The sequence below is a fragment of the Polypterus senegalus genome, chromosome 2 (genome assembly GCF_016835505.1).
Source record: "Polypterus senegalus isolate Bchr_013 chromosome 2, ASM1683550v1, whole genome shotgun sequence".
In the NCBI taxonomy this organism is placed as follows: domain Eukaryota; kingdom Metazoa; phylum Chordata; class Cladistia; order Polypteriformes; family Polypteridae; genus Polypterus; species Polypterus senegalus.
This window is the reverse complement of record NC_053155.1, coordinates 69,943,982-69,958,561: the sequence shown is the minus strand read 5'-3', so window position 1 is coordinate 69,958,561 and position 14,580 is coordinate 69,943,982. Positions and strand designations below refer to the sequence as shown.

Below are 14,580 nucleotides of genomic sequence, written 5' to 3'. Positions count from 1 at the left end.
CACTGTTTATGACAGCCTGCAGCTTAGCCAACTTCTTTATCTCTGCAACTGCCTTCAGACAGCCCAGAAAGACCTTCTTGAGTACTCTTTTAAGTCAGTTGGCCTACAGTGTTTTCATGGCACCATGTGAACCATTCACTGCATAAAAGGCAGACTTGCAATCAGTGACTAATAAAACATAAGCAGTAATGTTGTCTACTCCAAAGGACTGCAGCTGCCTAAAGAAATACAGCTGGCACTGTATAAATGTGACAGTAATCCATTCATCCATTTTTTAAACCCACTATACCCTGAGCAGGGTCACAATAATGATCCTATAAAGCCTACAACTCTATTCCTTTTTTGCATTTGGCTTCTGTGGTTGCAGCTAAAGAGATTTCTGTACACATCTTAGGGTTCTTGCATAACTAATACCTCACAACTTTTATTTTTTGAACAAAGACTGGAGTCAGGGGAATCTTTTTTTTTTTTTAGTCTACCACTATTTTTTTTAGTTTTGATGACAAACCTTTTCCAGATAAGTGGCACTTATTCCAGTTGTGATGAAGTGTTGCTGGAACACACTATTGAGAATATTCTAGACAGCCAATATCCCCTTCCAGTTTGCATATTAACAAAACCAGACCCAACAGGGTGCCATATCCTTTGAACTTCACCCTGGTATATCTTGATAATAAAAACTGTTACACCAGTGTCCTGTTAATAGATCTCAGCTCAGCATTTAATACTCTTGTACCAGAAAAACTGACCACTAAACTGGTCATTTTAGGATTTGGTGTCAGTCTTTGTAACTGGATTTAGGATTTCCTAACCAACAGACCTCAGGATGTGTGAAACACCAGTGCCAAATTTTCCATGCTGACCCTCAACATAGACACAGCAAAAGGCATTTTGTTGAACCCCCTTCTGTATTCCTTGTTGTTCTCTGACTGTATGGCCAAACACATCCCCACCACTATCAATAAATTTGCTGATGACTCCACCTCCTTAGGCCTGATCACCAAAAATACAAAATAATTAAAAAAGAAGATGTTTACCTGATAACTTAATGGTACCCTGACAACAATCTGATTTAATGACAGCAAAATATAAGAGCCGAGCATAGGCTTGATCAGGTGGAAAAATTCAGACCACACTGATATCTACATTTGAAGAGATATTGTCAAAAAAGCAAGCAACTTCAAGTTTCTTAAAAGTAACTATAATGAACTAAAGTCGGCACAGCACGTTTTGGCTCCTGTCAAAAAGGCTCATCAATGCCTCTGCTTCCTCAAATGTCTCTGGACAGCTCACATTTCCCCACAGGTCAGAAGCACTTTTTATGATAGCCTGCAGCCTAGCCAATATCCTTACTTCTGAGTTCTGTGTTTAAAGTTCCCCTATAACTCTTTTCTTGCAGGTTTGAACAAAGAACAATTCTTCAAGACTGCTGTAGTTGGACTACTTCTTGTATGTACAGGTGCATCTCAGTAAATTAGAATATCGTTGAAAAGTTAATTTGTTTCAGTAATTCAATTCCAAAAGTGAAACTCATATAGATTCATTACACACAGAGTAATATATTTCAAGCATTTATTTCTTTTCATTTTGCTGATTATGTCCTATAGCTAATAAAAACCAAAAATTCAGTATCACAGAAAAATAGAATATTGTGTTAAAGTTCAATATTGTAGATGCATGGTGTCACACTCCACTCAGGTAATTAACCCAAAACACCTGCAAAGGTGTCCTGAGCCTTTAAATGGTCTCTCAGTCTGGTTCAGTAGGCCACACAATCATGGAGAAGACTGCTGACTTGACAGTTGTCCAGAAGACAATCATTGACACCCTCTACAAGGAGGGTAAGCCACAAAAGGTCATTGCTAAAAAAGCTGGCTGTTCACTGAGTGTTGTATCCAAGCATATTAATAGAAAGTTGAGTGGAAGAAAAAAAAGTGGCAGAAAGAGGTGCACAAGCAACAGGGATAACCGCAGCCTTGAGAGGATTGTGAAGCACAGCCATTCAAGAATTTGTGGGAGATTCACAAGGAGTAGACTGCAGCTGGAGTCAGTGCTTCAAGAGCCACCACACACAGACATCTGTGGCATGGGCTACAACTGCCGCATTCCTTATGTCAAGCTACTCTTGAACCAGAGACAATGCCAGAAGGGTCTTACCTGGGTTAAGGAGAAAACGGACGGGACTGTTATTCAGTGATCCAAAGTCCTCTTTTCAGATGAAAGTAAATTTCATTTGGAAATCAAGGTCCCAGAGTCTGGAGGAAGAATGGAGAGGCACAGAATCCAAGTTGCTTGAGGTGCAGTGTGATGTTTCCACAGTCAGTGATGATTTGGGGAGCCATGTCATCTGCTGGTGCTGGTCCACTGCGTTTTATCAAGTCCAAAGTCGTCTCCCAGGAAATTTTAGAGCACTCCATGCTTCCCTCTGCTGACAAGCTTTATGGAAATGCTGATTTCATTTTCCAACAGGACTTGGCATCTGCCCACACTGCCAAAAGTGACAATACCTGGTTTAATGATCATGGTATCATTGTGCTTGATTGGTCAGCAAACTCACCTGACTTAAGCCCCATAGAGAATCTATAGGGTATTGTCAAGAAGAAGATAAGAGACACCAGACACAACAATGCAGATGAGCTGAAGGCCACTATCAAAGCATCCTGGGCTTCCATAACACCTCAGCAGTGACAAAAACTGATCGCTTCCATGTCACACACATTAATGCAGTAATTCATGCAAAAGGAGCCCCGACCAAGTATTGAGTGTGTACATGGACATACTTTTTAGTAGGCCAACATTTCTGTATTAAAAATAATTTTTTGTTAGTCTTATGTAATATTCTAATTTTCTGATATAATGAATTTTGTGTTTTCATTACCTGTTGGCTATAATCAGCAAAATGAACAGAAATAAACGCTTGAAATATATCACTCTGTGTGTAATGAATCTGTACAATATATGAGTTTCACTTTTTTGAGTTGAATTCCTGAAATAAATTAACTTTTCAATGATATTCTAATTTATTGAGATGCACCTGTATTATCTCAAGGTTAGTAAACGGGATTTTAAACCACAAGGTGCTGATCCAGTCTGCATGACCTTAAACAGGTCTTATACACCAGTATTCCAATTGTTAAGTACAGTGAAAAAAAATTGCAGTGATAGATACTTTATTAATCCCCAAGGGGAAATTCACATTATGCACGAGTATTCACTTGGCAAAACGACTAAAAACTCACAAAGAGGAAATCAAATAAATTATTAATAATAACTTTACTTAAAACGAAGAATAAACATTAAAAATGTAATGCATTTCTTTTAAACTCTGAGGTATTACTTGAAATAAGACCAACACGATTCAGGTTGGTGTTCAAATTGATACTTTACCATTCTTTGCTTCCTAGAATATGAACAGATTTTTGTCTGTCAATAGAAAATAAAATTGCTGTAAATGAGTGAAACGTATCAAAAAATAAAAACTTAAGGAGGTGTTCATGCTTATAACTTATAACTAAAAAATTTTTTTAGTGCTATTCGCTGTAATACTTCCGGTTAACGGTTACTCTCGCGAGACAATATGGGGCGGAGTTGTATGTAACCTTGGTGACGTATGGGAAACGTTCTTTTGTGAAGAAAAACAGCCTGGCAGTTTTGATTTGGAGAGTAAAGAGAACAAGAAGAGAATACGTAGCAGGTTTGTTTTGTATTGTTTTGTCAGTCCTGTTAGGAAATAATTCGGAGTACGTATTGTTGTTTTTTTTTCTTGTATGATGCGTGTAAACTCACTCTTGAGGCATGTCAAGATTTTACTGCTCAATGCTTTGGCCTGCCGCGCCCTCGTTGATTTCTCAATTTTTTTGTTGTTGAGATGCTCCTAGTAATAGTGAATGGTTTCAAATATATTTTTAAAATATAGAACATTGCATAACATGGGCTAGCTACGGAAATTTGTTCGTAACGTTTTTTTTTTTTTATTTTGCCTGGGCCCACTTTTTCTTGAATAGAGATTTCTTCATTTTCGTTGGGAGGTTAAATTAAATTAAATTGAAGTCACATTTTTCCGGATTATAGGTTCAAAGCAATGCTTTTAAAACTCGGTTATTTGGCTGTTTTTACCGTATAATTTTACAGCTCGTTATACTGTACTTGTCCCTGTTCTGTAATTACACATTTCACGCTTTAAGGTTATTCGTTTTGTCTTGCTCAACTGAACAGCTTGCAAAAATGGTGAATGATATGTTTGTCTTTTTCTCCCAGTGTTTTTTACACTGCCAGGATTTTTGAAGCCTGCTAGACAAATACAGAAACTATGGCGGCGAATCAGTCCGTAGACCTCATAACAAAGGTCCTGGAGACCCAGTTACTCCAAAGTGCAAAAATTATGGAGGAGCAGCTGGACACCGAAATCGAAAAGCTGGAGCAGATCGATGAGGAGGATCTCGAAAGGCTTCACGAGAGGAGGTTAGCCGCTTTGAAGAAAGCACAGCAACAGAAACAGGTGTTTTGCTCAAGCCAATGCTGAAGTTGTTCATTTTTACCAATAATTAACCTAATTCTACATTAGCTATCCAACCACCCGCAAGAAATCATGTTTTGTGTGCATTGTGCTATTTTCTGCATAATAGGGTCAGAGTGTCTTTTCTAGGTTCGCAATTCATCATCCACAACATTAGTACACATCTACCCCAAGGGCTGTTTTATCATTTGTTGCTGTTAGAATTAGGCTATTTTATTTCTGAATAGTTCGTAACGATATTTATTAAAAACACTGGCACAACTTCACATTAAGACTGTCTTGTCTTGATCTGAGTTTTATACAACTACTGTATGTTTGAGGCTAGCATTGTATGAAAATAGCCTCCTGTATAAGATGAGATTTTTCAAATCTTTTATGAGTTTTAAGATTTGAATTTTTAAAAATAATTTTATTTTACGTTTTATTTGTTGAATAATTATTTTTAGATGCACTTATTTCCATGCAGTCATTTTTTTTGCCTTGGTATTAAATGACTTGATATTAAGTTAGTTTGGGGACACAAACATTTACATTCTGTAAATTTTTAGTGTGTGTGTGTGTAGCAGATTTTTACATAAAGGAAACTTTGCAATATTTTGCGTGGATATATTCATTATGTGTGTATGCACTGTATTATAAGTAGTTTCATGTCAAGTCCCAACTAGGCATTCTACCAAATATTAATGTATGCAAGTAGTTCCTTATTGTTTTTTAGGCTCTGTTTTAGAGGATTTGATTTTGGTGTGCATTACAGTAACTAGTCAAGGGCTCCTCCGCATTCAATCCTTGGAGCCCACTTTGGCTGCAGGTTTTTGTTCAGTTACATCAGTCACCTAATTATTAGCCTTTAATTAATCACATTGGTTTATTAGCTGACTTGTTTTTCCTTTTATTTTGCATTTTGAAAAATGCAATAGGATAGATTTTTACACTGAGCGGAAATTAATATATCTTTTTTAAAATGCTGTCCCTTTTTTTTTTTTTTTTTTCTTCCCCCCTGTAGAGTTTACTTTCTCAGTTGTATCTGAATATAGACCATTAGCTTTGAGCGGACCAAATACCTACACATTTTACACTGAAAGGAGCGGCTACTTCAGTGCTGCCCTCTTGTGTGCTTATTAGTAAACAATTGTTCAGATAACCAGAACTTTAAAAAAATAATAATTGGTACCCATCTAAAACATAAATTCTGGTTTCATTCAGTAAAACTGTCATATAAAATTTTGTAACTTCATAACATAGTATTGTAATTTTGTAGTTTGTGGATGGTTGTAAAAAAGCAAAAAAGTGGGAAATAATGGCTTGCTGAACTAAGATATGAAAAACCCTGATCTGGATGACGGAAAACAAGCATGAATTAATTTTCTGGTATCTTTTAATGTTATAAGAGGTGTTAACTTCTTGTGTTCATAGTTGAAATTCTTACTTGTATGTCTCCTTTAAACAGCTGACAATAATGCACTACTTACAAAATATACACACAGAAAAGGTGTTCATAGCAGGTTATAGATATGTACAATTTTTTTGTTTATGTCAGAAATCATTGTATGATTTGTATTAATTACAGGAATGGCTTTCCAAAGGTCATGGGGAATATCGAGAGATCCCAAGTGAAAAGGATTTCTTTCAAGAAGTGAAGGATAGCAAAAATGTTGTTTGCCACTTCCACAGGGAGTCTACATTCAGGTAAACTGTTAAAAATTAATAACTAAATTTACTAAAAATAAGATGAATGGTTTTAAATGTTTTATAGTCACTTGTATCGTTTAAACAGATAATAGCATTTAAATGGAGAATTGCACAATAGATTTAACGTTAATGATTACAAATATTTAATTTGAGTTAATACTTTCTCAGGTTTAACTGTATTCCAGTAGTGCATGTGCAAGAATTAATTTGATGAAGGAACTTCTGTTTGCTGCCTCATATTCCATTATCATTATTCTGATGTCTAGCTAAATTATACTTGAACGTTTTGCTGCATTACTGTATGTAAACCTGACATAGAACATATATAATTTCAACTTAAATTGTACATTACTGAGTGGTGTACAGTTAACATGGAGTTTTATAAAATGTAGGAATGTTGTTCAGATCATCCTTCTCCCTTATGAGTTGATTACACTGTCTTAAATGTCGTTATGCTCCTAAAGTGCTTATTTTGAAATGTAAGGGGGAAAAAAAAGAAATCTGACCAGAGCTTGTTCCAAACATACCAAAGAGCTGTTTGTACAAAGCATGATTATTCAGCATGCCAATTCAAAAAGAAAAGATTGTAAGAATTTGGTTTTTTTTTTATACATGCAGTGTTCGTTTCAGGTCTTTCTTGCAATGTACTTTTCATGGCAAGAGAGTCTCTTAGCTGGCAGCTACTACTGTTCTGCATGCTCTTACACTCTATATGTTTTAGGCCTCTCTTGGGTTTTAACGTCATATATAAATTATGGTTCTCATTGTTCATTTTTAATGAAATAAACCCTTGTAAAATCCACAAATGATCTATTAATTTTGTTAACTTTTTTCTCAAAGCTTTAAAAGAGGCATTTTAAAAGGATATATAATATCTTATATAAAGTATAGGAAAATCATTTCAGTTGTTCCTTATTATGAATTATATATATCTTTATATATATATAAAGATGTATGAGTACTTGAAGGTAAATTGATACAATGCAACAGTATGTCCTTAGGTAAAACAATTTTGTACTAATGTTCTTGTTGCTCTAAAGTGGTGTTTAATGATGTTATTGGGGATTTTTTTTTCCATACTAGAATTCACCAATGTGTTGTTTTTTTTTTCCCATTTTCTCTACAGATGCAAAATCATTGACAAACATTTACCTATATTGGCAAAAAAACACCTTGAAACAAAGTTCATTAAACTGAATGTTGAAAAGGCTCCTTTCCTTACAGAGAGATTACGTATCAAAGTAATTCCCACTTTGGCCCTTGTGAAAGATGGAAAGACAAAAGATTATATAGTTGGTTTCACTGATCTAGGAAACACTGATGAATTTACTACTGATGTTTTAGAATGGCGTCTGGGATGCTCCGGTATCATTAACTACAGGTGAGGGTAATGAATTAATTTAACCATTTCATAACCTTTTTTTAAAAAATACTGGAACTCTGATATTAAAGCTTAAAAAATTTTAGTTTAAATTTTGTTATAACTGTTTCTACCATCTAAACAACACAAACCCAGTTGAGCCTTATGTGACATGAACTTAAAAAATGTCCGATTTTTTTTTTTTTTTTTTTGGTCAGGATTTAGTCATTTTAAGTGTTGCATTTGTATATTCAGTATATAATCTTATAGTATCCACTATATTACTAAGTGTTGATGGTGTGTGTTTGTTGTATGCAGTAGTTGAGGTGATGATTGCTATTAATCTGTGTTAGCACAGCAGAGAGAACTCCAGTCCTTAATTGTACCAAATGATAATACTTTTTTAATTTCATTTTTTTAGGTACACGTCCATACAATACACCTATTGCTAAAGTCCATGTTTGTCCGCCTAAAACAACTTGGTTACCAGTGGACCAATTTTGTTAAATTGTGGCGCAATATTTCTTTATGGAAATTTGTAAGGATAGTGCATTTTTCATTTGGATATCATGAACAGAGTATTGTACAAAGTTATTACATTTCCAATTCTCCCTTAGACAAATTTGCAGATTAACCAATCCTTTTCAATCTTAAAATGGAGAAACATTTTCAGCGATTTAAAACTACAAATTAGTTTACTGTTTCAATTTTATCTTGTCAGCGGATTCACCAACTTGTACATTTTGTATCTTTTTCCTCATTTTCACCTCTGATAGCTGCTAATGACAGCAATCTGATCCCCTATACTAGTTAGTGAAACCCAGGCAGACTGCATGCACAGATAGAAAGTTACTCACTATCGCTGGCTGAGTGATCAATCAGACATCTGAAAGTCCAGCTATGAGCACATTGAAACATTTCAATGAGCAGGTTGTTTCTGCTTTATACTTGAGTACAAATGGAACAGAACCAGTACACCACCATTTTGCTCTCCCATAATATTTGAATCCATTGTTTCTCAAGGACTGGAGCCATTTCGCGAAAAGGTAGAAAAATGGCAAGCATATTAATGCTATTATTGCCTACTGCCAGTCTGAAATGACCTGCTGTCCTATCTGTTATTAATTAACTGAGCTAGAGCAGTGGTGGGCAAAGTCGTTCCTGGAGGGCCGCAATGGCTGCAGGTTTTTGTTCCAACCCAGTGGCCTAATAAGAAGCACTTATTGCTCAGGTAACACTTCTGCTTCATTTTAATTGTCTCTCTTGTTAAAATTTTGAACACTTATCGCTGCTTTTAGTCTTAAACAGATGTATTCTCAGTTTTTAAATGCTCCTTATTAGCAATAAGATGCAAATGACAAAAGAAACCAGCAGTTCTTCATTTAGTGTGTTTCATTGACATCTTTGTGGACTATTGGGTTTAATTAAATACTTGGAAGGAAAGTGAAGAGAAAAAAGTAAAGGACTGAGAATTACTCATCCATTTTAGATTTCAAATCATTTGGATGATATCCTTGGAAAGGAAAAAAAATCTAGGATATGAGAATGGCCTGACATAGCAGAGTTTAAGCTCAAACAAGCCATGAAATTCAATTATTGGCAAGGATTGTTTTCTTATTAAGCAACTGGGGTAGGATTAAAAACCTGCAACCATTGCGGCCCTCCGGGACTGACTTTGCTAACCTCTGAGCTAGACAAAAACCCACTCTCTGATTGAATATTAAACAGCTGAGCTGCTCGAAACATCACAGAAAACCCCCTGGTCAAAAGAGAGATTCTTGAACTAAGACCAGTCCACGTGTCAAAGGTGAAAACCACTGTAAATTAATCGATATTTGCAACTGTAAAAGTATAAAGTACAACCAAGGAAAACAAAACAATATCTAGATATGAATGAAGTACCCTGTGTCTTGACTATTCACAGACACTTTAATTTACTTGGGTAACCAATATCCCAGTGACTGGAAATGCCCCGATTTCAAACTCTGTGTCCTGATAACTGCAAAATATTAAAATGTCCTGGCTTTAACAGGCTGCCCATCTAAAAGGTTTTTCAGTGCTGCAAACATTGCTTTGCCAAAGGAAACCTCATCACAATATGTTTATAACGGCTCACATGAAACTCCAAGAGGGAACCCTGCTAACCCTAACAAATTGTGTTATATTTACTCGGCTTCACAACGAGGAATAAGAAGCAGACAAAATCCTACGACAATATCTTTTTTTCTGTGCCCTGGTCTGTCTCTGATGTTGAGATATAGCAGGCATTATGAAGATAAATTGTGTATGTGGGCATGAATGTTACACTGGTGTCCTGATTTGGGTCACCCTGTAATTTACAATCAGAGTGCCACATTCTCCTGTCATCAGTAAAGGTCACTCACTGTGATAAAATTTGCCTTCCATTTCTGTTGCCTGACATTTACAGCATTTTGCCCAATCCTGGTGGGAAAGCCTCTTGCCCCCACAATCCTGAAATGGATTGAGAAAGTTCTAGAACCTATCAACTTAGTCTATTGAGAGCCACAGTGCCCACACAGCCCTCAAATGCACATGAATGTTGCGCCAGGGGAACAGGTTCTAAGTAGTTTTAATTTGTCCCAGAAGCGTCTTCCTCTGTGACTTTACAATAATGAGCCTGGAGAGGGAATGCTGCAGTGTTCAAGTAAGATGTCAAATAGTGTTCCTCATATTGTCTTGTTGTTCTCTGTGTCCATTCTGTAAAGTGAAAATAAATGATTAAATGACTTGGTCTACCTTGTTTGTACAAAGAAAGAAAAGATCGTTAAGCAGATTCTGTCACTCAGAAGTTTGAATTTGCTCGGCCACCTTTGTACATTACCATTACTTTTTTCAAAGTCTTTTGTCCCTCTTGACGAGGTGATTTAGATGAGAGTGGATTGCCTATTAAGATTTGGACCTGGTACTGCTATGTACTGTACATATGTGAAATGGCAGTTAATGATGAGTTTGGTTTTGATAATAGTCCATCTTTATCCTTCTCTCCTGGTTACTTTAGTGGCAATTTGATGGAACCTCCAAGCCAGGGGACAAAGTCTGGAGCAAAATTCACCAAGCTGGACAAGAAGACCATTCGAGGAAAAGGCTATGATTCTGACTCTGATGAAGATTAAAGGACTTAAGAATTTTTTGTTTTGCTCAAGCTTTTGCTTCTCTTTGTTTCTTTTGTTTTATATATTTTTGAAGAGGAAAGCAAGTCACTATTAATATAAACCTATTAAACACAAATTTGTAAAATGCAGGAAACTTTTTTTTTTTTATATAAATGAAGTAGAACATGAATCCCTTTTTGGTTTGTGAGTATCATGGTGAAAGGTAAAGATGCACATAAATTCAGTTTTAGTCTCAAGGTTTCACCTTTCTGCAGAGATGTGCAGCCATCCACGTTCATAGGGTTCTTTTTTCCTTTTTAAGAAAGATAAAATCGTAAATTAAATGCAGATACACTCTTTTTGTGCTAAAACTGAAAAAAAGAGCTGGTGAAATGCTAGATGGGATATAAATCCTACAGTGGCTCACTCACTGGTAATCAACGATGGTATAGTTGCTCTAAAAATGAGCTTCACGTTGCCACATTTTAAACTTGATCCTTGACTATTTCTTTAGTAGGCCTGTTGTCCAGATTGTAGAGAATATTGTTTCTAACATGTCAAAAGTACATAGAATATATAAATGGATTTTATGCCCTTATGAATAATTGGCTGAGCACACATATTGGATAAGCATGTGCTCGATACCAGTTTGAATGTTTGTGTACCCACCCATCAGTTCTCCTGTCCTTATTAGACATCCTTGGTAACAACTGAGTAATGGTGTGGGCTTTCTGCTCAAAACTGTGTGCTTTGCACTGCACTGCCAGCCTACACAGACCCCATGAAAGTGCTCAGTCACTGATTTGAATTGTTCACACAGTATTTGTTCACAGATTTGTTATGCAGAACAGAAGGAATTCCCCTTGATGGCTGATAAGCTATAAACTTGCATGTCCTGTTCTTTTAAAAGCTATTCTTTCTAAACTGTAGTAACCATTTTTAAATGGCATTCCTGCAAGTTTCTGTGACTTGCATTAATGTAAATGTAACTCTGGGATTCTGTTTACCAGTTAATTTTAAGGACTTGACCACCACACTTTAGGAACTTCAAAAATGTTTGTGAAAATGTGAAAAGTAATTTTAGACCCTACCTAGGGAATAACCTATTGTTTAGATTGAAGAATTGTATATTTCTTGTAGTGTTTGGTCAATTTTCCCAAAAGCAAAACCTTTAAAATGCTTAACTTGACTGCACATCTCTACCATTTGTGGTTCATATTTGATTTTAAATGTATATTCAGTTTATATTAAGAATAGCAAAACATCATCTTGGACTTACTTCTGCAGCCATTGGTTTATACATTTGTATTAGTTTTTAATTCTAATTGCTGTTACCTCATTCTAGAAGTGCCAAGGGTGCCACTTGCATTGTGGCTAATTTTCTTTCAAAATTTGGACAGATTTTGACTTTTATACCAAGACATTGTTCAAAACAATAAACGTTCTTGAAAATTACAAATACCAATCTATTGTGAAAAATGTTATTTTTAATATACTAAATAAAAAGACCTGCTGCAAAATCCTTCTGCTGTAGAGCTATGAGAAAGAATTGGGATATTGTGGAATTCTATTCAGTTGCTCCTGGAGTGTTATCTGAGCGTCACTTGAGTCTCGGCAGACCTCTGATTAAGCTGCTGCCACTACACTTCATTTTGTCTTTATAGAACAAATGGTTACTTTCCTTGCCTTTACTATGAATATTCAGGTGACCACTTCAGATTTATTATGTGGTGGAACTTCCAGTAGCAGCACTAAACTCAAATCAACTTGCATATGCAACCTGCACACAAGTCATTTTTCCAGTGCTGCTTCAGGGATGTCTTGCATGGCATGGATAGCTGGCTTCAGCTTATGCCACAGGATTTCATTACAACTAAGGTTAGAAATCTGACACTGCCCATTCTTCCTGTCTAAGCCACCCCGGTTCTTGTCATGTTGTGTCGTACATTTTTGAGTTTCAAATTGCAGACAGCTGCTTGGATATTTTTCTGTAGAATTCTGTAATCCATGATTTCTATGTTCCCTAAGGTAGCAAAGTTCCTGCATACAATGAAGCTCCCTACACCACTCTTCACAAATGATACGACTTTTTAGTAGGCTGTGTTTTGCCAAAAGTTCAACTGTTTTTCAATCTCCCAACATATAGTCAGTTCCAGAATTATTGGCACCCTTCATGAAAATAAAACTCAAAAGTTTATATATAAAAAAAAAACACATGTAATGAGTGATATGCTGAGCTTAAATACAATACAATACAGTTTATTTTTGTATAGCCCAAAATCACACAGGAAGTGCCGCAATGGGCTTTAACAGGCCCTGCCTCTTGACAGCCCCCCAGCCTTGACTCTCTGAGAAGACAAGGAAAAACTCCCAAAAAAAAACCTTATAGGGAAAAAGGGAAGAAACCTTGGAAAAGGCAGTTCAAATACAGACCCCTTTCCAGGTAGGTTGGATGTGCAGTGGGTGTCAAAAGAAGGGGGTCAATACAATATAATACACAGATCAGAACAAATCCTTTATACAGCATAATAATAAAAATTTTAGAAGTACGGAGCAGAATTTAACAGTAGATGATATCACATAATAAGATTTGGATATTTTTAGAGTCCTGGAGACCACATCCATCAAGCTGCCTCCCCATTTGGCCATTCCACAGCTGAAACGTTGCTTGGCCAGCCAATCCGATGAAAGGACCCCTTTTTCCCATGATTCCTGTGATCCTCCATCAGGGATGACTTTACCACAGGCAGGCAAACAACTTGGCAGGTGGGCCGTGGCACCAATTGCCACATTTGATTACCGAGAATAGAAACGGAATAGGTGAGGGTTAGTAACAAATTATAACAATCATGTTACTTATGTTAAATTATTTATTTAAGTTATTACTTAAATGGGTAAGCATCATGCTGTTACAAGATTTTTTTTTTTGGAACTAGGGGGCTCCGCCACCTGCTTGCTTCGCTCGCCCACCCCCGTGTTTGGTTTACCGGATATACAATTTATTTTTTTGTATAGCCCAAAATCACACAAGAAGTGTCGCAATGGGCTTTAACAGGCCCTGCCTCCTGACAGCCCCCCAGTCTTGACCCTCTAAGAAGACCGGAAAAAACTCACACAAAAAAACCCTTGTAGGGGAAAAAAATCAAAGAAACCCTGGGAAAGGCAGTTCAAAGAGAGACCCCTTTCCAGGTAGGTTGGGCGTGCAGTGGGTGTCAAAAAGAAGGGGGTCAATATAATATATAGAATAAATCCTCAATACAGTATAAAAATAAAAATTCTAGAAGTAGAGTAGAATTTAACAGTAGATGATATCACATAATATGATTTGGATTTGTTTAGAATGCGGTGGACCTCATTCATCAAGCTGCCTCTCCCATTTGGCCTTTCCACATCTGAAATAGCACTAATCCGATGAAATGACCCCTTTTCCACAATCCTCCACCAGGGATGACTTTACCTTAGGCAGGCAATGTACAATTTAAAGAGGTTGTTATTTTCATGGGAATTGTTACATATGCATTATTTTCATTTAAAAACAATACTTATCCTTTATTTCTGGCCCCGTGTGTGGTTATATCTCTTTCTTGCCACACATATAATGCTGCTCATGTTGTGAAGGGGGTCGCTGAACGCACAATAAGGATATCCCTTTGGATCATTTGCGATCTTTTTGCTGCTTGCGGGCTGCCTCTTCTGCTTGTCGAATGTCGTTGTTTTAAGAGCTGGGAGCACATGATGCTTATCTGCCACACGCAATCCAACAACTGCTAGGTTAGATGTCTGTGAACTTGTTTTAAATGATGGCTCACTGCCTGGTCTCACGTGACATTGTAAAAACAATATTTGTCCTTTATTTTCTGCCCCAGGTGTGATTAAATTCTTTCTTGCAGGACGTATAACGC

At 36.5% G+C, this 14,580-nt stretch overlaps 1 protein-coding gene across 1 annotated transcript; it reads left to right on the top strand.

The window, feature by feature from the left end:
• Nucleotides 1–3,592: 3,592 nt before the first annotated feature.
• txndc9 (thioredoxin domain containing 9) lies at nucleotides 3,593–12,200 on the top strand. Its single transcript, XM_039743933.1, has 5 exons — nucleotides 3,593–3,694; nucleotides 4,258–4,498; nucleotides 6,084–6,202; nucleotides 7,332–7,586; nucleotides 10,585–12,200. The coding sequence occupies exons 2-5, from the start codon at nucleotides 4,310–4,312 to the stop codon at nucleotides 10,697–10,699; spliced, it is 678 nt and encodes a 225-aa protein (XP_039599867.1). The 5' UTR covers nucleotides 3,593–3,694; nucleotides 4,258–4,309; the 3' UTR covers nucleotides 10,700–12,200.
• Nucleotides 12,201–14,580: the final 2,380 nt, after the last annotated feature.